This window comes from Lampetra planeri, chromosome 33, assembly GCF_965212315.1.
Source record: "Lampetra planeri chromosome 33, kcLamPlan1.2.h2, whole genome shotgun sequence".
NCBI classification, from domain to species: domain Eukaryota; kingdom Metazoa; phylum Chordata; class Hyperoartia; order Petromyzontiformes; family Petromyzontidae; genus Lampetra; species Lampetra planeri.
Genome location: NC_136139.1, coordinates 10,166,649 through 10,192,259, shown reverse-complemented (window position 1 = coordinate 10,192,259; position 25,611 = coordinate 10,166,649). Strand labels below are relative to the sequence as shown.

Here is a 25,611-nt window from a genome sequence, read left to right as displayed (position 1 = left end):
TCGGTGTGTGTGTCTGTGTGTGTGTCGGTGTGTCTGTGTGTGTGTGTCTGTGTTTGTGTTGGTGTGTGTGTCTGTGTGTCTGTGTGTGTGTGTCTGTGTGTGTGTGTGCGTCTGGTGCTGTATGTAAGCATCGCCACTCTAGGGAGACAAAGGCGGCCGGGGGTGGTGCTGGCCACCCACTCCCTCGTGTGCCGTGCCGGCCTTCATAGGTGCTCGCGAACAGCACTTGCCCCAACAGTCTGTTAAGGCTTTACGGGGGATCTTTGTCGTGTAGTGTCTCTATGTGTGTGTATGTCTATGTCTTTGTTTTGTGTGTGGTGTGCGTGAAACCTTGTGCAGCGGTTAGCACGCTTGCGCTCCGAACCCAGCGACCCGAGTTCGATTCCTGCTCCCGGTCAACACGAGTGACGATTATCTGAACCGGTCCTGGGCCTCCCCTAGGTCGACTCAGCCTCAAATGAGTACCTGGTGCGATGTGTAAACATCGCCACTGGGGAGACAAAGGCGGCCTTATGTGGTGCTGGCCACCCACTCCGTCGTGTGCCGTGCCGGCCTTCATAGGTGCTCGCTAACAGCACCTGCCCCAACAGTCTGTGAAGGCTACACGGGGGATCTTTGTCCTTGTTGTGTTGTTACAAAAACACTTTCCCCGTGCCACTCGTGTGCACTCAGTTGGTGGAAACGGAGGTGTTGGGGCGAGGGCATTCACATCTGGGTATTGGAGAGGGGTGTGATCCGGGGAGAGATTGTTTGTATACCATTAACACCGGCACAATACCGTGTATCATCTCTTCTTCCCACTTCTAATTACGAAACGCGCTCGCTCCGTGGTGGGCTATGACGGGAGAAGTGTTGTTGGGGGGGGTGGGGGAGGACGGGGGGCGGGGTCGTCTAAGTAATGTGACATCAATGTATTCATCTGGTTACTCGCTCCTTGTTTATTTTTTTCGTTGTTAAATTGCTCAAATTGTTTAGCGAGTAACATCAAATTTGCACTGGAATCCTTCAGCTCCTAAATGGTTTCTCGCCCGCGTGCCAAAGGTTAAACGAGACGCGCCAATTACGCCAGTGTTGTCTGCTCCTAATTGCGAGATAATTTGATTGAATGTTTTACATTGGCATATTTGAGGAATTAATTTTAATGAGATCAGTCTGAAAGGCTGCAAGGAAAGAGATTTGAAAGGATACAAAACTAAAGGGGGGTTCTATCCAACGAGTGGAAATTATGTTAAAAATAAGGCCTATTACAACAACAAAAAAATCACAAACCCACTTAAATAGTTCTCCATATTTTCCCAAGAGTTTAACACAAAAAAGAACAATCTTTTATGATTTAAAATCGAGTTCATTGTGTATGGCGGGAGTGGTGGTGCTATTGTTCACGTGCTGCCCAATGTTCCCCGGGTGACGACCTCAGTTTTGATTCCCGATTCAAGCTAACGTCAGCGGCGAGTGATATCTGAACTAGTCCCAGTCGCTCACTTCACCGACCATCCGCTTCACTGATACGCAGTGACCAGCACGGTGAAGTATGTCACGGAGGACGGGTGGGGGGGGGCAAAAGGAGGAGAGACCCAGGGTGAGATATGAGGAAGTTTCGGAATGAAATATGCGGACTAGAGAAGAGGGACAGAATCGACGCTCACGGAGAGATACAAATCTGACCAGCTGACTCCATTCAATATTGGAACTTGCGGCTAAGGAGAAGCTCCTTAAGTCTATGGATCTCTCTATAAGTCTATGTATGTGTATGGGTCTCTATGCAAGTCCCTAGATATACAAATGACATAACAGTGGATGTAAGAAAATAATATAAGCTCGTGGACAAAGAAAATCCGAGCAGTCGACCGACCTGCAGCAATGGAGCTCGGAGGACGCGTACGCGCCCTAACGCCCCCCTCCGCTCGCTCCTCTGCCATCCCCACGCTCCCGCAGATGCAATCGTGGAACCGGGACCACGATGACGTCCTCTCCACGCACTCCGGCGGAACTCCGGGGCCCTCGAGTGGCGGCCTCGCCTCGCAGAGCGGCGACAACAGCAGCGAGCAAGGTCCGTTGTGCCGTGCAAAACGTACGCACATGCACGCACGCACATGCACGCACATGCACGCGCATGCACATGCACGCACATTGCACGCACATGCACGCACATGCACGCACATGCACGCGCATGCACGCACACAGCTTATGGCCTTTGTTGTACGACAACTTGAATGCACATGATCTCGGAAGCTGAGCAGGTTTGATCCTGGATAGTGCTTGGATGGGTGACCATTTCATCCTGCGACCCAGAAAATATTTCCACACCCGGCACACCACATCCAGTAAACCTCCAACTGGTGTTATGGATACTACTACCAGTAGTTCTGTGCCACATACTCAAGTTTACCAGCGATCCGTACAATATTCAGTCAGAAAGTAAGCCCTGCCAACCACCACGCACAAACAGGTTGTCATAGGGCTTGCGGGGACATCGTAGTGGGTGTCAGAGGGGCACTGTAGCAAACTCCATTGTTGTACTGCACTTCTATGCTCCCCGCCTTCACCACTAGGGTCAGATTTGTTTTGTACCTTACATTGCGTGACAATCACACGGAGATGCTGCAACTGTCAGAGCTGGAATTTTTTCATCGTCATCATCATGATCATGAGTGAAACGCGATGGGTTTTGTCCGTGTGGTTATTGGAAGTGGTGACCGGTTGCACACTTGTCAGGCAGCTGACTTGCTGCGCCACCGTTCCGATCGAGCGCCACTCCCAACACTCCCCGCCGCCCCCCCGCTTCTCAAAAAGCTCCTTCAGTGCCGCTCAACGGCAAAAAAAAAGACTTAAATAAATTAACTTTTTTGTTTGGATTTTCTCTTCTTCTTTTCTTTAAATTTATAACAAGAACCACCGCATCGACTTGAACCGAATTCTTGCGCTACAGTGAAACAAAAGCTTAAATCCCGTTTGTGCGTCTCATTCAGGGGAGTTGGCCTGACAGAAAAGGAACATGCATTTAGTTTTAATTAAAATAACTCTCTGCCAATGCCTGCGCAGCTGCTAGGGTTACCTGCAAACTGCGTTTTGCCCTTGCAGGGCTCCTGCATTGTTCCCCCTTAAGACCAGCAGCCGACCTTTTTTTTGCTCAAGGGTATCTTGCCCCAAAAAACAATGTGCCGCTGGAAAATCCTCACTTAAAGCGTTTTGAATAGTTTTCGCCCTAAAACTAATAACGGTGGTGCTAAGCTGCCCGAGATGGAATTTCATAGGGTAGACACAACACACCTGAAGGCCGATCGTACGGAAAGCTCCACCTGGACATTTGAAACCGGTCGGGTCTCATACCTGCCGGTGACCTTACCACGAGTATGGTAGGCCTCGGGCTTCGGAGGCTCGCATTCCCAGATGTCACTCTGCCATTTAGAAGCCTCCCGCCGGCAACACCATGGCGATTTTGCTCACGACTCGGCAGGCCCAGCGTGGCTTTGCGTCGGCCTTGCCCGCTTTAAGTCACCTCTGTGAGAGGGAGCGAAGGATTGAGATTGAGGTCGACGGCGAGAGAGACGCGCAGCGCCGGCGGGGTGCCTTAGTCTGGGTTTACACCGAGTCCGTGCGCTGCGCTGGCCAACTCGGAATTGGAACCGTCGAGGGATAGAGCCACCTGAAATGTGAGAGTCTCCTTTCTGGGTTTAGGGAGAGAAGGGTTTGCCAAGCCCTTGTAGGCCCGATGGCTGTCTCACGGCATTGCTGGGGCTGCCACCGATCCTGGTTTTAATCAGGATCATCCGCTTCTTGTGCAGGCACCTGCTGTGTTGGGGAAATCCATACATCTTCCCGGGACATTTATTAGTCCTGGAGGTTTTTTTTCTCAGTTGTGTAAGAATAATAATAATAGACTACTCAAGACAATCCATGTACATGTAGTTCCTCCCTCTGCTGTTATTTTGAAATATTCTCCTTCCAATGATTGTACGACAGAGGTTTGCAAGTCCAGGCATCGCAATGGATGCCAAGACCCCTGCTCTTGGCTACTGGAAGCTGCAGATACAAACTTAATTGATGACATAATGGAAGCCCCCAACTCTTGCAAGCCATTTACGCTGTCAGCACCAGGGCTATGTGGACAATATGCTTTTAATCCGTAAGAGTCTTGTTTTTAAATCCTTTATATTAAGTTCACTTGCTTGCTTGCTTGCGCGCTTACGACCGTGCAAATCTTTCGGTCGTTTTTTAACCCACTTCCCGTGATCCAATCGAGCTGACATTTTGCACACAGACTCGTTGTGCGTGACAATTTATTTTCGTGAAAATTTTTTTCCGAAATTTTACACTTTTTAGGAATTTTTTTTAAATATTTAATTACCAATTGCTTAATGGTGGCAGGCAATCATCTGACCCATAGGTGGCAGCCATCTCAAGCCAGAGGACGAGAGGACTCTAGCCGCCACGCATATAAAGGATTTATAGTGAAAAACTTTGTTTTTACGGGTTAATTTTTTTAACCCGTGAGAGTCTCCGGTTTTGGTACGTTGCTGGCGTTTTTCTTTTGCTTGCCAGCAATGCACGATTCTCTCTTGGTTTTTATGAATACATATTTCACCGCTGTGCACAAGTCGTCGGAGATGACCCTACGGACGACGGTGTCCGTGTTGCTGGATGCCGAGCGAGACACGGGCGCGAAGGGGTTGGCCTCCTGGGCACGCTCGTCGTGCCGCAGGCTTTTGTTAAACTCGCCCAGGAAAGTGACCACCGGCTTCTGTGCCACGGGAATTGCTCCAGCTGCCAACGCCTGAACGGCTCCGACGCTGTCGCGCACCGACATATTCCGACACGCGATGCCTCGGCAGCTCCGCCGCGCTGTCTCTAAACACGCTTGGCTCATGCGAAGCAAGATAAAAAAAAACAACAACCCCGAGGGGATAATCCCGGCAGCGTGCGGTGGTAAAGACACTGAGATCACCAATAACTGGCGAGAAAAACCTCAAAATTCCAGCCCCGCGCTCTGCTCTCTAACACAATCCCCACCCGCCCGCGCTCCCCCTCACCCGCCAACCATCCCCCCAACCCCCCCCCGGCTGTCTCGCAGTCTCGTCGGCGCATCCCTCGCCTGGTTCCCCCCCCCCACCTCCACCCAGTCTTCGGCCTCCACATCCACCGTAGACACCGCCGCCTCGCCGTCCCCCCCCCCCCCCCCTAAACGGCCACAGTTAATCCCGTTGTCCATGGGTTCATACGCGGGCTGGAAGATCAAGGTTAGGCGCAGGCTGGATCACGCAGGCTCTCACCTGCCTTCAGGGATCTGATCCCATTGTTTTTGTCGATCACCGTGTTCGGATTAGCCGCGGCCTCCATACCGCCGCGGCTTAGCAGGTGGAGCGGCCGAGCTGCGAGCCGATCGGCCCGGGGGCTTGCGGAGGCGGGACGTTGGGGGGGTGAGGCTTACGCGCCAATCGCGTCTTCAGGCGTGCGTTTCTCCTGGCTCGGGATTTACCGCGACCATTCCTCCGAAATACCGAGCGTGTCCCGCGGGTTCTTGGCTCCGTCGAGCGCCGCCGTCGTCATTGTCCCCGAGTTGTTTTTTTGGCGGCGTTGATTTTTAGCGGCGAGGGCCCGGAAAGTGTGGCTCGTCAAAGCGCCGTAACCTCGGGGACTTGTCGCCGAGGTTACGCCGCAGAAACTCCCTTTGAGCAGCCACTTACATAAACTTCTAATAAAAACATCGCCATTGGCCATGATCAGTCCACCGCTGGGTGAAGGCCTCACCATGCCCACCGCCATCTCTTACGGCCTTGCGATGTAGTGACCCATTCGAGCACCTGCACACTGAGCTGAGTTCTTTGTTCGATTTCTAGTGAACATTTTTGCCGGAATGTTTCCCTCCCTTGGCTGCCACTCTGTGTTGGTCTCAACCTAAACTGAAAAATATATTTTTTATTTTATCAGGTAAGGTCCACTGAGCTACATAGTTCTTTTTCAGAAGCGACTTGCCCACAAATGATAGCGGAACGAAGTGGCTTATCATGGATACATTTATAGCAGCCAAATCATTTAAACGTATGTTTCTAAACGTAGAGGGAAAAACCTGATGACCCGGAGAAAAATCCACGCGACCATGGGGAGAACATACAAACTCCAAATATACAGGCGTCAAGGTCGGGATTGAACCGACGACCTCCTGCATACCAGGCGAGGAAAATAAAATCTCGTAAAGCACGCACCCAACCACCAGCCATCATCCCTTCTGGCCATGATACATTCTGTGCAAGCCCCACTTACTTTATTAACAGCAACTGCATGATGACTCTAACTTGCATAAGTCCTCCAAATTATCTGTTCATTTTTCTGTCCCTCAAGTGTAGCAGTAGCTACTAATCGCAAAGTTACATTTTGAGATGGGGACTTGACGCATATTTGTACTGATTATATTATTGGCGAACATTATAGCTATTGATGAGGCCCAAAAGGTCTAAACCAAATAGAGAGTTTACTTTTTTAAACAATTGCTGCTGGATAAACACTAAGTCTGGCAAGGTCATGTGCTGATGGAGTAAATATTAGTTTTTTTGTACTTGGACGAACACCCATATGCCTATTTATGTATCCTAGTATACAGGCATACATTGCTACAGCATCATTTATCATTATCAGATTAGCATAATATTCGTGATCAAAACAAATAATTTGACATTCTTAGAAATCCAGTATTTCTTTAAACAAATATAGTGTATGATGCATAATTATTTTGGAGTAGATTGTGTGAATATTATTTCAGTTTTTGTATTTAACCATATGCTGGTTGTCCATCCCCAGCACCTCCGGTTAGCACGATTGGCTACGTACGGTGCGAAAGAAGTTCAACGTACATACATACCCGACAGAGCCAATGAAATGAAGTTGTCGCGACATTTTGACAGTGTTGCTTGGGATTTTCAACATTCTGGCAGTTTGCTGAAAAACTAAAACAACAATTGGCACGTTTTCCCACGATGAGACAACTTGATTTGGTTTGGCTCGGTTGGGTGGTGGAGGGTTATAGTTAAAAATAAATTATGTACGAATATATTATATCTTCTTGGTTCTTTCGGTAAAGTCACGTAGAAGGGAAGTAATAAAATAATAAAAATAAAACATAATAAAACAATTCTCACGACGTTTCGGCCACAACGCAAGCAGCCGTCCTCAGGCGAAGAAATAAATCGAAAAAGAATATATTATACCTACACGATCTAACCACCCCCCCCAAAAAAAAAAAAAACATCCTTTTTTCGAATCATAATATTGGTTGAAAAAGTAATTGCAAAATGCAAACCATTAAAACATAACCTGAACGCATGTCCATGAATCCGATTGTCAATTTTCAATATCCAAAGTCAAATCATCGCCCTGTGGCGTTTTGCCATCCTCAAATTTCGATCGCCGTGGGAAAAAAAAAGTCTCCGTTCGCCATGCCACACGCAGACCCCTGTCGTTTGCTCGGGGCAACGTCGGGTGAACATCGCCTTTGTGAATCATCAGCATTGCCACCACGATCCCCGCCACGCACGATACGTTTCTAATGGTGCCCGAGAAATAACCAATATATGGAGGGAGGAGGGGGGGTGTGTGAGATGGCTCGAAATGAGACTCGGGGAAAATTCTATTGACCCACCGAAGCCCGACCCGCAAGTGACCATCACCGGTGCAATTTCGTCGAGTTTCGGACAAATTAGGCAGAGGGGGAAACAAATTGCGGGGAAAATCGCAATTTCAAAATGGTAGCTGGGCCGGGCAGTGGTGGTGGGGGCGGTGGGGGCGGTGGTGGCTTGGCCCGGCGGTCGGTTGCGTGGGGGCGGTGTTGGTGGGGGCTTGGGGGGGGGGGAGCTCGGCAGCTGTAGAAATGTTAGCGATTGGAGGTGGGGAGTGAGGCTGGTCGCAGGGGGCCGCACGGGGCACAATGGCATCAGCGGCCTGTCGAGAGAAAAGGCCCAGTGGATGTTCCGGACCCAAAGCTGGACGGACAAGATAACGGAGGCTATTAGCAGGTTTCGTTGTCCGTGGGAGGCATGGCTGAAGCTGGGGGGATCCTTTTTGTGTGTGTGTGTGTTCTACCCGATCCTTCGATGAACTCTGCCTGAACCCGGCGGGGCGGGGGGGGAGAAGACAAAAAAAACAACAAACAAATCTCGGGGTCGCCTAGAAAAAACATTCCTCCGACAGGCCCTTCTTGACCTCACCGGCGACGCGTTTTTACAGCGGCAGGCGAACGAGGTAAAACACTCGGCAACACTCGGCCGCGTCTGTCTGTCTGTCTGTGCGAGGGACGCTGCAGCAGTGGGGGTAGGGCAACTCGAGCTCGCGAGGAGATTGAGAAGTTGGCAAGGAGGGCACTGGGGGGGCGCAAGCCCTGCCGCCGAAACAAAGAGACGGTAAAGGCTCTGTGTGGAGAGAGGGGAAGGGTTCTTCAAATGGGGGGGGGGGGGGGTGGTTGAGCAAATTTCTCCAGCGAGTTCGTTCGTCCATTAGCGGGTTCCTCCACAACAAAACAGCACGCGTCGGCATTAACAAGCCACCTATAATCACCGCGGTTTTGCGCAGCACGCCGTCGACTGCAGCCGCCACCACCGGCGCGGCAAAGAGCGGCGGGAGCCAGGCTGGCACTTTATCACCTGCCCTCGTTTCCCGCCGAGATAACGGTGGCGAGGAGCCCCACTCGGACTAGCAGATGCCGGCGGCCCCTTCGCCAATCTAGCTAGGGCCCTTTCCCCTGCCCGGCCTGGCTCGGCCCGGTTCGGCCTGCCGTCAAATCGCGCCGCAATCAGCCGTTTTTTTTGGGGGTCTGTGGTGTTTTACGCCGCCGTTTTTATGAGGCTCTCTAGTAAACCTCCTGAAGAATCGATTAATGAAATTGCAGCGGGGCGGTTGGAGAGACAGAGTGGTATAAATCATGGGGGGAAGCAGATGAGCTGCCAGCAATTCAGTACCTCCATTATCTGCCCATTGATTTTGCTGTTTTGGCTGCAAAGTTGGGTTGACCCCGGGCAGGGCACGGGAGCGAGAGAACAAGATATAAGAACGGACTGAATTTTTTCCCATTACATGGTCATGATTTTATAAAAGTAATAACTTTTCCCGACTGACCTGATTGTTGAAACATATTAGCCTTTTACAACTTGTCTTGCCCATCCTGCCAGGATTAATGTATAGTGTGTTACGTCATTTCTGAGTTTGAATGGGGGGCGGAGGTTGGGGAAGGGGGGGGCGCTGGCTTCCGATATAGTTTTCTTTCTCACTTCCCTCCCCCCACCCCACCTCGCCCCCACCCACCCCCCCAAGATTTTATCCCAATCTAGCTATCGGCGCGCGTCCTGAAACGGCGAATCCGTTCGTAACTGACGCAGATCAGTGCCAACCATCGTGTTGGAGAAATGCCCTGCGGAAGTGGATATTGCAGAAGTAATTCTGAGATGGCTTCAAGTGACACCCTGATCCACACGGTCGGGGTAAGCGCTTTCCCAACCCACGTTGCCACGGAGAGTAACGCTCGCCGCTTGATAGTCAAACAGATTATTTTTTATTTCTCTGAGCTGGAATTTAGCCAAATTAAGTGCAAAACCACTTTTTTTTTCTGCAGCCATTGGTGACCGGGCTGACACCATCAACTCGCCGTGCTCGAGAGCCCAATTTAATCGCAGCCCTGTCTGTGCGAGTTCTCGGCTCTCGCGACGTGAACCTGTGGGGCGTCTCCATAATGAGTCATTGCTGGACCGTGCTGAAGCCATCAACTCCGAGAGCCCCAGTTGCAATCACGGCAGCTGAAACCCAGAAACCCAGTTCCACAAACCCAGTTCCGTGATTGTGAATTATCGTGCAGAGCGGCCTCGGCTGCGAATGCGACGCCAGTTACAAAGGTCGGCGTGCGGAGCGTTTCTGGGAATCGAGACCCAGCGCCGCACTGCCGACACCGCAAGCGCCGCCGCCGCCGCTGTGGCGTTTTGCGCCCCAGCGCTTGCCTAATGGTCGTGGCATGGCTGCGAAAGCTGGTGCCGCGTTAATCCGTCTGATCCCACGGTTTGTTTTGGGGTCTCGGGGGGGAAAGATGTGAGAAGCCCGGCTACTTGTCCTGGGGGCCGCGTGCCCTCCCACGCAAGGCTGCTCCCGGCCCGATACAAATAAATATAGCAAGGCCTTTGCCTCCGCATGCCTGGCCTGTCATCACTGTGCAGCTGCAAGTTTTTGTAGATTCGCTGACTCATTTTTTTTTGTGTGTGGCAAGCTGCTTAATAGCCGTGTGTCGGTTCCAATGGCAGAGACTCCCCGGCTTGAGCCAGTGTGCTGTTTTTTGTATCGGAACAAAATTAATTATTTGTGTCGGGACAAAAAAAGTCAGTGATTTTCTGCTCCAACGAGTGGTGAAGTGGTGTATCAATCTCCTCTTTGAACCCCTGACCCAGTGGTGGAAATTCCACATTCCTGTGATGGACAACCACTACAATGGGACAACCACTACAACCATTGTTGGCTTGCCCGCAAAGTGGCATTCATTTTATCGACCACGGAGGGATGATGGGGTTAAATCAACCGCCCAACCAGGGTTTGAACTCTCGACTTTCCGACTGTGAGCCGCCCGCTCTACCGCCAAGCAGTGTTGGCCAGAAATCCTCCTTAAAATATTTCTGATTCGACCGGAACAAAACAACAGATTCCACCCCCCCCCCACGTCGCATAATAAAAAGAAAGAAAATAAATGGAGGCAGCATCAAAGCCGACTGTAATCTGTTCTATGGCCAGCGGTCCTGTGACAACGTTCGGCGTCCTTGCGTGCGTTGCTTGCGTTGCGTGCGTGTGTTGCGTGCGTGCCCTTTAAACGCGGCGCAGATGTAAACCGTTGCCGATCTCGCATCGGTGCTGCTGCTGCTGCTGCTCCTCCTGTGCCGTTCCTAAGCCTGCACGCCCCATTGCTGTGATGGTAGTATTTAAAAACATCGAGGAGTTAATGGGAGATGAATTGGCTTTTTTGGTAGACTCATTAGGAGCGAGCGAGGGGGGGGGGGCCTGCAAGAAGGCACACGCAGCAGCAATCAGTTCAGCTCATTGCTCCGTGCCCGCGGGCTACACTCAGCACTGCGGTTAGGCCCTAATGAGAGACCCGGGCACATTCCCCCGTTCCGGCGCTTGATTTGTTGATCAACAACATTTTCCCGGTGTTTTGATGTGTCTCCACCACCAAGTGTTCCCCGCACTGCGTTAAACTTTAGGCGGTTTATTTAGGGCCCTCGTTATGCATTTATTTCATCGCCGCATCCCGCACCCCTTGACGTTTGTAAACACGTCCCCCCATAAATGTGGCGATTCACGAGTCCCGCGGAGCGATGGCTACGGTCCAGGGCGCTGGAGAAGGAACCGGGGGGGGGGGGCCCGCTGTTTCCGAACGGCGCGTCGGCCGTCGCGTTTTTGGTGAACCGTTTTTAATGGGCGCGGCTTCCGGCCCGCGAAAAAAGGCAAGAAAAGAAAAAAACGGAGAAGAATATTTCGGTGCGTAAACATGTGAAACCAATAAAAAAAAAGTACGTGGATTAAAAGAAGAAGAATCGCAAAAAAAAACAAGGCATGTGTCTAATCCAAATGAAGAGGTGAGTGAAGGAACAGAAAGAGGAACCCGTGGATTAGTGAACATACGAAGGTTAATTATATCATCCTGGCTGCTCACAAAGAAGTAAAAGTGCGGCTTGGATGGCCTACGAGATGGCAATAAGAATCCGCTGTGGCACACAAGGAATGAAATGGATCCTGGGGGGGACGCCTTCTGCGGAGACGCAGCAAACAAAGCGGCTCGCGTGCAGGTGCTGAGATGGTGACAGCTCGGAGAGGTCTTCGTCATCCAGCTGTGGAGTGACCACAGCTGGTGGTGACGATGACAACGGGGGGGGGGGGGGGCCTTTGCGCTCGATTCACACCACCCATGAGTGGAGCGAGGGTAATAGATGTTCACGGTGACGCCAAGGGTGGAATCTGGCGGAGGGGACCATATGGGAAAGCTGTCCTCCCAGCCTGCTCCTCCTGCGGCCGCCACCGCCGCTAAATGTGGGAATCCCAGACAAAGGGGAGACCCCCGCTGCTCCCAACATTTGGGCCCATTGAGCGCCGACTGAATGCGATAAACGCCGTTTTGATCCCGAAGAGCCGGGATGAAACACGGGGAGAAAGTGAGGGTTTAATCCTCGGCAGGAGGAAAAAAAAACCCTTGAAAGGACCCTGCGGTGTTGTGAGGCCGGGGTACGGCCAGGGGGTAAAGAGGGTCACGAACCCCCGAGCGGCCCGCGGCGGGGCAGGCCACGCTCCTAGGCCCTTCTGGCCCGGCACGGGGGAAGTTTGATCCCGGTGCCCTGAGAAAGATTTTTTATTTTACGCGGCTTTGCAGTTGCTGCTGCGCCGGTTGTAAATGCGGTATGCGGGGCTACTGTGACGGGGGTGGGGGTGGGAGGGGGGGATATTTGGGGGTGGGGGTGGCAAACAAAAAAAGTGTAGCTTGTTCAGGTTGTGCGGTACAGCCCGAGCACGCCGCACAACGGTACAACGACCGACAACGCCGTCGTTTTCTCTGTGCCCGCTTGAGTGAATTGAAAACAATTGTCGATGATTTCTTTGAGATTCATGACGCCACGTTTCTTTTTCATCGTTGGTCTATATTAATTACGGCCGTGCTGCGTCCGCACAGTACGCTGCGGCAGAGTGTGATAACCGCGTAAATAATCTGCGTTACGCACGGCGCGCGTAATTGTTTAATAAAATTAAACCGACGATCGCAATGGCAGGGATCTCGTGCAATTACGTGCAAATTAATTAAACGGCGATGATTACCGTCGTCTAGCAGCGGTCGGCTCTTGGCGTATTCCGTGCGTTTTGGCGGCGTTAACAAAACTTCCGCTGAACGCGAGCGTACCTCTTCACTTACTCCGCGCGCGGCGTAACGGGCACGGCGCACAGAATAACTCCGGCTCCGTTTCAGCCACGTTCGATATTGAGTCATTTCCCTTCTAAGGCACGACGAGAACATGAACATCCACAAACTGAGCGACGGAGAGAACCGCGAGAGAGCGGTCGGCTGAGCGAGCGAGCGAGCAAGTGATTGATTGACTGAAGGCAAGGAAGGGCAGTGGAAGTGGGGTTAATCTGCATGGAGGAATATTCAAACGTGGCCTGACGTTTGTGTGTCAAGTGAGCACCGGCTTTTTATAGCGGGGGGGGAGGTGGGCCCGCAGGGGTGAGCGGCCGTCCCTCACCCGCGGTGTCTCTGCTGCGCCGCTGCTGCCCCTAATTGGCACGCGGCCCCCAGGACCCCATGGGCAGAGACTCTGACATTTCCCGTGCCTGTCGCGAGGGAAGCGGTGCGCGGGGGGGTGGTGGGGGGGGAGTTGGAGGAGTGGTGGGGGGGGGGGCTCGGAGGCGGTGGCGCGGGTTACCGCGTCCACGTTTCCAGGCGGCCGTCAGAAGCCATTAGCCGTCGCGTGGACCTGCCCCGCGGCATTTCCTCGCGGTATCTAAGCCCGGCCTGGAAACCTGGGTCCCCGCGCCCGCGCCTCCGTCTCTAATGAGCCTCCACAGTTGTTTATGGAGGACGAGGAGGCGGAGGCGGCGTCGTGAGCCTCTTGAATTTCTTTTTCTTCCTCCACATTTTCGTTTTTTGCCCGCACGTAGCCACGCTAGCTTCAACCGAGGCCTGGACCCCATCCTCCGGGGCTAAGGTTCGTCCGGGGATAGGTGTTGTGCGGTGTGAATTAAAGAATAGTAGAAATGAAAAACCGAACCACCAAGGCATCGCAGGCATGATTTATACACTCATGAGTGTGACCAATAGGCAACATGTTGCTTTGAAATGCGAATGCCAACAAAATAAATCCTTAAGATTTTGCTAAAATACATTTTCACGTTTTTGATGAGGTGGGTTTGAAAAACACGCAAGTTTTTCGTGCGATAATGTGGCGTGACAGATCCGAGCAGCAGAAGTAACAATATTTGGACGAGTTTTATTTTTCTCGCGTGACTTGATGGCTTATCCTTTGGTTATTCAAAGGATTCTGGGCCGTGTGGTTTGTGCTATTCCCCAGGCTACAGGGCGTAAGTATGCAGCAACGCAGTGATTATATGCGTTGGGCTTTTCCGTGGCTTTGCGAGTATTGTCCTAATTAACGCCCTATCTTAAATTACAAAATAAAGTTCCAGACAAAAATGACAGCATCGTCTGCGCGGTCCCAAAGGCAGATCCATTTTAACTTTCATGTCGAAACCATATACTTTCATCATAACAGCCTTTTGTGCCCCCTTCCTCATAAAGTTTCAGCCTGTCACATGGCTAGGGCTGCTTTTATCTTTAAAGCAGGAAAAAAATACCCCGAGCTGTTAAATATTAATTCTGTGATGCTATTTATCCTAAATGGATAGCGGAGCATGCTTGGCGACTGTGGGCTGGGGGGTTAAAGTTATGGGAACGCCAGCCTGGGCCCATTCCCTTCCCTGGAGGGTAGAGTTTGCTCCATAATTTAGAAGGCCCGAAGGCAGTCACTTTCAAGGCTTGGCTTTGCCCCGGGGCTAGGGGAGGCAAGTTGCTGCCGCCGGGGGCAGGCCTTGACGCCCATCTCCTCCGCTAATGCACCTCTCGCTCGGGCGAGGGCACAACGCACGGCGTTCCGTTCGCACGCCGTTCCAGGCGGGGGTGTCCGCTGTAGCCCCCCAACCCCCGTGAGGATCGCGCCAAACGAAAGGAACGAGAGAGATGAGCGGCGGTGGCGGCGGCAAGATGCAAGGCGGCGCTTTGATTGCCCCCCCCCCCGCCCCCCGCTATCTCTCGCCACCAACCGGGCGGCTGTTGCCGGCGTTGAGGAGCCGCCGCCGTGATTGCGGCGCTAGCGGAGGATGTTTAATTGGCAGGTGAAACTTTGTGCGGTGAGGTTTTTTTTTCATAATTGTAAACTTCGGTAGTGTGGTCAGGGTTCGCAGCGCCCCCCCCCCTCCCCACGTGACGTGAAGCCGGGCGAGCCGAGTTTGATTGGCGGCCACGGCTAACATTGGTGGCAAGTGGCGGCCTGAAGTTCTCGCTGGGTTTTGCACGTCCGCCAACCCCAACACTGACCGGGGTGGCGAAGTACGGTCAAATAACCCCTCCCTCCCGCCGGTGAACAACGGCAGCATGAGATGGGCATTCATCGACCGATGAAACGACAAAGGGCTAATTATTACTGAAAATATTTACCATTACTGTTTTGTATGTATCAAAACAAGTAAGATGTATTTATACGGAATATTTGTGAAACACACAACCTTTTTAAAACCGTGTCCCTTTATCAAACGACAGCCTTTATCTTAATCACAAACCCTAACGAATGCAAATGAATGTTGTCGCCGCAACGTTTTTTCCCTTCGCACACTTGAGCCTGCCGCACAGTGGCTCGCCTGGCGACCCGAGTTCCGTTCCCGTCCACGGCCCATGTCAGTGGCCAGTCGCGTATCAACCGGTCCAAGAACTGTAAATAATTCTATAATCATTGTTGCTACTTACCGGTGTCCACCGGGGCTCACCTTGACACCTTTATTTTATCAATTGTTCCCCCCCCACCGGCCCCGTGGCAGGCGACGGCATGGACAACAGCGTGGCGTCGGAAGGGACGGGCGACGACGACGACCTGGACAAGGACAAGAAGAGGCAGAAGAAGCGGGGGATCTTCCCCAAGGTGGCCACCAACATCATGCGGGCCTGGCTCTTCCAGCACCTGACGGTGAGCACCCCGCGTGGCTTTGCGTCGACTCGTAGGTGAAATCGATTTTTGTCGATTTAAAAACGACATATTTTGTTCCTGTTGCGGGGTGGTTGATTACTCGGGCCCCTTTAAAAATGTTTGTTGTCCTTCAACCCCCTACATCTCTGATTAGCACAGCGGTGCCACGGTGGCGAGATGTTAATTAGCTCCCCTGGTATGCAGGAGGCAGTGGGTTCGATCCCGACCCTGGCGCCCTGTATATTTGGAGTTTGCGTGTCTTTCTGGACCGTGGTCATGTGGATCTTTCTCCGGCTCCTACGGTGTTTCCCTCCACATTTAGAATCAACGTGTATTTGGGGTATTTGGATGCTTTACATTCCCACGTGATGATAAGCCACTTCGTTGAGTTACCATTTGTGGCCAGGTCGCTCATGAAAAAGAGCTATAAAGCTCGGTGGGCCTGACCTGGATAAATCAAAAGTTTAGTTTTTATAGTTTGTTGTTTAGCACAATGGCTATGTACCATGTGCGGAAGAAGTTCGACGTACATAAAAATGACGGCCACCTCCGAAGGTGGGAACCCACCCCCCCCAAAGGCACGCCCGGTTATGACGCGCCTGATGATGACGATGACAATGATGACCTCACCGAGCCTGGAGCAACAGGGGGGTCTACAGACTAGTACTTGGAGCTTGCTAACCGGTGCCCCTCTGAGCGGTGGGCCTCGGTGCAGGAATCAGGAGTACAGAACACGGAGATGGTGCTGTTATTGCAGGTTGATGTGATTGAATAATGCCCTTGCTGTGGCAAGAACAACAGACAACAAGAAAATAATACTCACACACACACACGTGTGTGCACGCTCATTTTGTAAATGATAATAATGGCCTTTATTTACGCAGCTCATCGTCATAATAACTACATGGTCAATAGAATGAGCGCTACAGGAATGTGGCATTTCCACCAATGGTTTGGTGCTGCCATCATCAGAACAATAATCATGTGAGCGCCTTTGAAGACTGATATGATACACGAAGGGAGTGGCGTGGATAGTACCGCTCGACCATCTTTGTCTCTCCAGTGGCGCAGCTCCGAAGCTGCGTCACTGCCCCGAGTGACAACAGAGGGCCCACGGTAGCTGGGCTCTCCAAAAAAATTGGCAACATTTCTGCAGCATCAAAATAATTCTGGAATGTATGCCGTGTCATTCGAGATATATATATCCACGTGTCTACCTATTTTAATGCATTTGTGAGTGTAAAGTTGTTATTTAAACAAAAAACATTGCCAATGTGTAGATTAACATTTGACGGTGAAAACGCACGTACACCCACAGGCACGCTTGTGCACATTTAGACGCCAGCGTGCATGCTAAGTGATTTCCACTTACATAATAAACACAGGATGAAGAGAAGAATTGGACCTATTATCCCTAAACGAATGCCTCGCTCTCCAATTGAGTTTGGAAGTCTTGAGATGGAGAGCTCGGCTGAGATGGCTGGAGACACTCAATCCTGTATCAATCGGGGAAAAGAGCTTCGGTGTAATCAAGTGCTGTTGTGTCTGTGGAATGGGTAGAGGGTTTGAGAGGGAGGGCAGGAGGTGTGGGGGGCAGTGGGGTGCAGTGTGGGGAGGGAAGGGCTCCGTGATTTACGGGGGTGATAAAAGAGGCACTTCAGGGCTCGCGCCGTGTGATATTAGATCACTCCGCGTGCTCGAAGATGATACGTGCGGCCTCCGTGTGGTGGCCACAATTTCACGGGAAAGGAGGGACGCTCTGCTTGTTCTCTGCTGCCGTTGCTAATAATTGTCAATATTATTTTTCCAATATCTTGAATTATCCAGGGTTGTTTGTTGAATGTAGCAACTTTCGTTTTGTTAGCCTACCCCTTCATCCAGCAGTGGATTGATCATGGCTTGATGATGATGAGTTCATTGCAGCGACAAATTGTTTGGTAAATCGTGCGGAGAATGTGAAAATAATCGTTTGAAAAATGTGATTGGATATTGTTTTGATGTCGTACACTGGCAGTAGACATGTGCACGCACCGGGGTGTTTTTCCAATTTGTGTAGGATTAAAAAAAATGTTGGATATTTATCTCTCTGACATGTTTACAAACACGTTTACAACTGTGTGTACAAAGTCCAAATTAGGAAGCAGTTGTGCACAAGCAACACAAAAATCCCGTGTTTTCTGACTGCGTACGCGCTATGATCTTAAGCTTATCTTACGATGCCTTGAAGAAATTCGTACGTGAGAAAAAAAATCCTGCTAGAAATCCAGAAACCAATTCACCACGTGCAGTGAAATAAGAAATATAAGGTTCGACATTTGTGATAAAAAAATGCAAGATAGCATATATATATATAATCATTGCAAAACATATTTAATTAAGAGCAATTTAATAGCTTTTATGCCACCCGTTTTGGCATGCCTCTACATTTAATCCCACCAAGAAGTGTATAGCTTGGCAAGACGGAGAGAAAATAATGAGTTCTGAACAAATACTTGACTAATTTAAAGGGCTGTAAATCCATTACAAGCTAATTGGGCAGTCGCCTGCGCTAAATCACTTTATCTATATTGAGGGGCAGTCAAGCCTTCAGAGCTGAGTCAGACTGTGAAATGTGCTGATTATTCTCTTCATTAGCAAAATTGCTCTGCGAGTGGCGCTCCCCACGTCAGCTCAGCTGGGAATCCGAAAGGGGCTTGCCAAGTCATTAAACTCGGGATTGTGTGCCACGTCCAGACGCTCTTTAAAAAAATAATAAACCACCCCCGCCCCCACGTCCTCTTCACTCCGCGTTACGTCACCCAAAGCACCAAATATCCCAACGGCAACGGAGAAACCGCTGTCTTTTCCGACCACTCCACACGAGCAGCATCGTCGTCATCGTCAATCGGCTGGGGCCTCCCTGAATCCGCCGCCACCTTTAGTGACCCGGCGATGTTGAGGGTCTGGCGCGACGATTCGAGCGTTTATGCTCACCGCCGATGCCAGGTGGTGACAGAAACTTGCGCGGAGACATTTTAATTGGATGCGTCACTTGCCAGATTGTGTCCCAGTAGTTAAACACGCTCAATTGCTGTTTTTTTTCCTCCCCGTTTCACGAGCTTGGCACGGCCGGGCACCGTTACGAGCCTGCCGTTGCATTTATCGCCGTTTAAAGATGCCCTGGTTTCACGACCGCCGGCTCTCCTGCCCCACAATTGCACCTGCGAGTGCCGGACGCGCCCGGCTCTCGAATTCCGTTCGTTTGCCCGCGCGTCGCGATGGGACGTGGGAGGATGGCATTTGTAGGCTGATCTGTTCCCAGGGTGGGAGGAGGAAGGGACAGGGGGAGGGGGGGGGAGACACAACAGCAAGTCTCCATATTTGGAGCTTGTTGTAATCCTCCTCCCACCCTGTTCTTTTCCGACTGCATCAGAGCCCTTGAGTGGGCCCTAAAGTGTCCACGCGAAACAACACATTTCCCCCTTGGTTTCCGACTCGCTTTTCCATTCTTGCATCTTTCTTGCCGATCAAAGCCGCCAAGATGACGGTGGGGGGGGTGTGCGGGAAGCAGCAGCGATGGGAGACCCCACGCGAGTTCACGTCGTTGCGAGTTCATCGAACGAGCCGACCACATGCTTCATTTGACCTGGCACATCCCGGGCAGAGGCTCACGGAGTCAAAACAAAATAGTTGACGAGGGGTGAAGCTGTCAGTGTGCAGATAGGAGCGATGCCAATGGCACAGATATACAAGGCACAGATTAGGTCCGTGAGCCCGCTCATCCTGGAATAGAACGCACGGCAGTCATAATATACTTATATCAATGCGTAGCAACAAACAACATTGTGTGTGCGCGTGCGTGTGATTAATGCGCTGGCCTCTGGTATTCAAATGGGCACCAACTGGGAGCATAGACTAGCGCTTGTGAGAGGAGATGACCTCACTAACACAATTAAAAGCGAGGGATTGATTTCTTTCTCAGATATTTGTCGAGGTCACTGGTTCGCTTTGGAGTAGGTGGTGCGTGACTAGCGGTCACAGCGATCGCGAGAGGTATGCTGGATGCGGTGTGCCGGGTGCGGATATATTTTTCGAGTCGCTGATCCGAACGGACCAGACTGAAGTTACTCCCTCGTGACGGCAGCAGTTAGATTGTTTTTTTTTGTTTATTAGTTTCCATGCTCTCCCCGTGGGCGCGTGCATTTTTCTCCGGGTTCTCCAGTTTTTCTCTCGCCGTTTATAAACGTGCGTTTGGAGTATTTGGCTGCTATACATTTCCACGTGATAAGCCACTTCGTTAAGATGTCATTTGTGGCCAGGTCGCTTTTGAAAAAGAGCTACGTAGCTCAGTGGGCCTTACCTGGTAAAATAGAAATATTTGTTTCTCGTTTAGTGTATCGTTTAAAGTCAGGCTTAGAAATGTGTGCGCACTTTTGTCACGAGTTTTTGCTCTTGCTTTGCCAACAAGGGTGAGAATTGACGAAAAAAAATCACACGTTGCCTTTTTTCTCTCTCTCTGCTGCACAAAAAGTGGTGTGTTCCAGAGCTAATGACAACTGTGTGTGCATGCGCGCGTCCTCGTAGTGACTTTGCAGGTGTAAGCAGCAATCGTGGGGCTGTTTCAATTTTCCACGGGGGGATTTTTTTTTCTCCCAATGCCCCAGGGATGTTGGCAGCGTAACGCATCGGTTAATCACTTCAATCGCAAATGAGAACCGAATGCCGCCGGAAGATAATTTGAACCAAGCAAGATAGCCTATTAATGAAAGCACACATTTATTCCTTTGCGCATTCAAGCAACCTTTTTATTAATGTGTTTTTTTACCCATTTGAATATCAGCTGCCCTGGTGTAATGGTTAGCAGCACTGGACTTCTGGACAATCCGTAGGTCACCGGTTCGATCTCTCGGCGCTCGGCGGATTAAAACGACAGAGCGAGTTTCTTTAAAATCTCCCTGCACCCTCTCCCTGTTCTTCACCCAGCAGGTTAATCAGGTACGCCCCGACTGGACGGTCGGCAGGTTGCGCGCTCGGCGGGGTAAAGTGTGGGTACTCGCCAAGACGTTTGGCCGGCATGGAAGAGGATCATAAAACAAATCCTTCTGCAGAGGGGGGGCGGGGGGGCTCTTCTGAGGTCGGTGGGGAGGAGAAAGGGGGTGGGGGGGCCTTCCGTGAGTAGTGGCTTGACCCAGGAGTTTGAAGGTGCTTGCTCCTTGACCCTTCTTTCTTTTTAGCTTTAAGAATATCGGCCGATTTCAAAACCCGGAGCCGAATGGCTTGCGCGTGGAAGCGCTTTACCTTCAGTTGCGGCGAGGGATTCCGGCCTGCGCGAGCGATTCCCCTCCTTCCTGCGGCGACTCCGCCACGCGTGGTTGTTTTTGTCAAACTGTGCAAGACTTCACAGGTCACTGGCGGCGGTGTAACCAGGCCCTCGTCTGTTTGCCTTTTTTACGCGCGCACACACGCGTGTGAGCGCGCACACACATACGTACGCGCGCATATTTAATTATTATTAACTCAACTCCAGAGCGACTACGGAGAGGCAATGCACTCAATCATCGCGGTCTTCCGCGGGCTTGGAGAGACTGGCCTACCCTGGGAGTAAAAGGCTCCGTGCACTTCTTCGCACGTCCGCTTGTGAAAGCGCAGTCGCTGATGTGTGTGTTAGAAGAATGGAATGGGGTGCTGAGAGACAGGGATTCTCGTTACAGTGACTGAAGGAAATATTAACGATGATCATAAATTACAGCCCTTTTGTCAATCTACTGCTGGGTAAAGGCTTCCCCTCTGCACTGTTATTGGTGATGGGGGTGACTTGACCAGACTTCGTCACGCTCGTCAGCCCCGGTTGGTGAAGTGACGGATTCCAGGGAATGCTTTGGATATCACTGCCCACTGATGTCAGCCGTGGCTGGAAGTCAAGCTCGGGACGCTGGATTCATCGCGCGTCGCGTGAGCGACTGCGCCCATGAGAGTAAAATAATAATAATTATGAAGACAATTTGGATTATTCTAGAAAGCCATACCGAGTCTCCTGCACCGTGCTGTTTGGCCAATTTATTTTAAGGTGTATTTTGGTGATTTTTTTTTAACACGCATATGCATACTAATAAAAAAAAACACCAAACATTAAAAAAAGTGTCAAGAACATCGGGACTACATGAAATCCGAGTGCAAAATGCAAACTAGGCAGACACGGGCAATATTTCAGGTGGAGACAACCTCTGGCAGGGCCCCGCCACCGCTACCGGCGGGGGCCTTTGCGAGTTTCCACGTTGCGGGTGTCCACGTTGTGGGTGTCCACTTTGTGAGTGTCCACGTTGTGGGTGTCCACTTTGTGAGTGTCCACTTTGTGGGTGTCCACTTTGTGAGTGTCCACTTTGTGAGTGTCCACGTTGTGGGTGTCCACTTTGTGAGTGTCCACTTTGTGGGTGTCCACTTTGTGAGTGTCCACTTTGTGGGTGTCCACTTTGTGAGTGTCCACGTTGTGGGTGTCCACTTTGTGAGTGTCCACTTTGTGAGTGTCCACTTTGTGGGTGTCCACTTTGTGAGTGTCCACGTTGTGAGTGTCCACTTTGTGAGTGTCCACTTTGTGAGTGTCCACGTTGTGGGTGTCCACTTTGTGGGTGTCCACTTTGTGAGTGTCCACGTTGCGGGTGTCCACGTTGTGGGTGTCCACTTTGTGAGTGTCCACGTTGTGGGTGTCCACTTTGTGGGTGTCCACTTTGTGAGTGTCCACGTTGTGGGTGTCCACTTTGTGAGTGTCCACTTTGTGGGTGTCCACGTTGTGAGTGTCCACGTTGTGGGTGTCCACTTTGTGAGTGTCCACTTTGTGGGTGTGCACGTTGTGGGTGTCCACTTTGTGGGTGTCCACGTTGTGGGTGTCCACTTTGTGGGTGTCCACGTTGTGGGTGTCCACTTTGTGAGTGTCCACTTTGTGGGTGTCCACGTTGTGGGTGTCCACTTTGTGAGTGTCCACTTTGTGGGTGTCCACGTTGTGGGTGTCCACTTTGTGGGTGTCCACGTTGTGGGTGTCCACTTTGTGAGTGTCCACTTTGTGAGTGTCCACTTTGTGAGTGTCCACTTTGTGGGTGTCCACTTTGTGAGTGTCCACTTTGTGGGTGTCCACGTTGTGAGTGTCCACTTTGTGGGTGTCCACTTTGTGGGTGTCCACTTTGTGGGTGTCCACTTTGCGAGTGTCCACGTTGTGAGTTTCCACTTTGTGAGTGTCCACTTTGTGAGTGTCCACTTTGTGAGTGTCCACTTTGTGAGTGTCCACTTTGCGAGTGTCCACGTTGTGAGTTTCCACTTTGTGAGTGTCCACTTTGTGGGTGTCCACTTTGTGGGTGTCCACATTTTGGGTGTCCACGTTGTGGGTGTCCACTTTGTGAGTGTCCACTTTGTGGGTGTCCACTTTGTGAGTGTCCACTTTGTGAGTGTCCACGTTGTGAGTTTCCACTTTGTGAGTGTCCACTTTGTGAGTGTCCACTTTGTGAGTGTCCACTTTGTGAGTGTCCACTTTGCGAGTGTCCACTTTGTGGGTGTCCACTTTGTGAGTGTCCACTTTGTGAGTGTCCACTTTGTGGGTGTCCACTTTGCGAGTGTCCACTTTGTGGGTGTCCACTTTGTGGGTGTCCACTTTGCGAGTGTCTACTTTGTGGGTGTCCACTTTGTGGGTGTCCACTTTGCGAGTGTCCACGTTGTGAGTTTCCACTTTGTGAGTGTCCACTTTGTGAGTGTCCACTTTGTGAGTGTCCACTTTGTGGGTGTCCGCTTTGTGAGTGTCCACTTTGTGAGTGTCCACTTTGTGAGTGTCCACTTTGTGAGTTTCCACTTTGTGAGTGTCCACTTTGTGGGTGTCCACTTTGTGGGTGTCCACTTTGTGAGTGTCCACTTTGTGGGTGTCCACTTTGTGAGTGTCCACTTTGTGAGTGTCCACGTTGTGAGTGTCCACTTTTTGGGTGTCTCTTTTGCGAGGATTGTCCGCTTTGCGAGTGTCCGCAAATATCCGCTTTGCGAGGAGTGTCCGCGACGCAAGTGTCCGTTTTCGCAGGCGGCAGCGGAGCCGGCGGCGCGCCTCCCCGCTTCGTCCATTTAAGAAGCTGCATTATTTAGAAAGCAGATTTTTGTTTAAGTGTGGCAGGTCAGTGCCCAGCATCATTAATTACATGGCTTTGACAGGCCCATGGGAGATGAATAGGGGGGCTGGCTTGTGAGGGGGTTGGGGCGGTGGGAGAGGGTGCAAGCGAGACCGTGGGGTGTGTGGGGGAGTTGGGGGTTGGGGTCGGCAGGGGAGTGGAGGGGGAGAATGGCTGGGAGGCTTGGTGAAGACGGAAGTACAGCAAATTTCTCCGTCTTGCCGACGGGGTCAGGGGATGGCCATTGGCGTTGCTCTCGAAAGTGCAGGCAATGAGATCCTAAGTCGTGAAAGCACGTTAACCAAATAAGTTTAATCCACTCTGTAGTTATTAAGTGCTTAAGCAAATCAAACGCTGTCAATTGGCCCCAAGTCTCAGAAGGCATGTTCGCAGGCGGGGGAGAGGGGCTGAATACAGAGCAGCAGAATAACGGAGCGCGGAGCTCTGGCCGGTACAAAGGAGTTAATTTGACTTGTATAGCCGGGGCCAGGACAATCCAAATGAAGGGCAGCCTCCCCGGTGAATTGCTCTCTGTGTCAGCCGTGAACCAGTGGAGTCCATCTGTGTGATCGTAGATAATGGACAAGAAACAGTCGTGTGGGCTCTCTCTGGGCCATGCCTTCCCAAGCGTGTGACAGAGAAGTTTTCATTGCGCTGTTTTTTTGCTCTCGCTATTTTTGCTATATTTGCTAATGCACCGTCCGAGACGTTCCCGAATCATTAGAATGTTTATCAAGACTGGAGGAAGCCGGTGAGCTATGAAGCACTTTTTCCCGTGTTTGGTCAGTGTGGAAGAGTAGACCAAATACACTCTAAAGGAGTCCTTCTCCTGGCGCTGGCTAGAGCAAGTCATTGCGAGGCTCCACCATAATTGTTTTTATTGTTGGCTAGGCAGAGATTTCCCAATTATAAAATGTGACCACCTCCACAATGGAAGATTGTACGTATTTCTCTTTGGAGTCCATTCTCAATAGCAGATTAGTGACTCGTTAAACAGTGGAGGTTTTGAGGACACCCACCCCTACCTCCAAACGTGTAGAACAAATGGCTTATATAATTTTACACGGATCATATATTTGTATGTATTTCAGCTGGGTAGCCTGCAACCACAAGGCTGTGAGATCAAATCCTGCTTTGGGGGGATTGAACTCAGCCCTATCATCCTTCTGGGTTATAACATGAATACCACTGTGGGGAAATCAACTTTGGTTGTCCTATGCATAGACTTCCCCCCCCCCCCGGGGCAATGGGAAATGTGGAATTTCCGCCACTGCCACCGCAGAGGCTTATGAACAGGGGATGAGTACCAACGCCTCGATGTACCAACGCCTCGATGTACCAACGCCTCGATGTACCAACGCCTCGATGTACCAACGCCTCGATGTACCAACGCCTCGATGTACCAACGCCTCGATGCTTATTTGAGCGTTGAATCAAGCCTTGACTCCGCGCCCCCCTCTCTCCACTTTTTTTTATAAGTCATAGCAATCCACCCCAGTGGAGAATGAGCCAACGAGAGTGTTCGTCGATGGGCATCTCTATCTGGTGGATAATTTTTTTTAGCCCTTATTCCTTTCAATGTAGAAACATTTTGTGTACCAGGACAAAGGGAAAATCCACAAGGCTGCTTGCGACCCACCGCCTGCTGTTTGCATAGCCATTAAGAAAAAAACAAGGAGCCCCCTCCCTCCCCCCCCAGTTTGTGGTCAGCCAATCGCTTAATGAAGCCGTCCATCAACATTTCCCCGTTTGAACAAATA

General features: G+C 51.1%; 1 protein-coding gene across 1 annotated transcript in view; it reads left to right on the top strand.

The window, feature by feature from the left end:
* Positions 1–25,611, top strand: part of LOC144729776 (homeobox protein Meis1) — a 94,482-nt gene that overhangs the window by 29,378 nt on the left and 39,493 nt on the right. The window contains exons 7-8 of the mRNA XM_078610265.1: positions 1,936–2,050; positions 15,589–15,734. Coding sequence (XP_078466391.1) covers positions 1,936–2,050; positions 15,589–15,734 — 261 coding nt within the window. The remainder of the gene's footprint in view (positions 1–1,935; positions 2,051–15,588; positions 15,735–25,611) is intronic.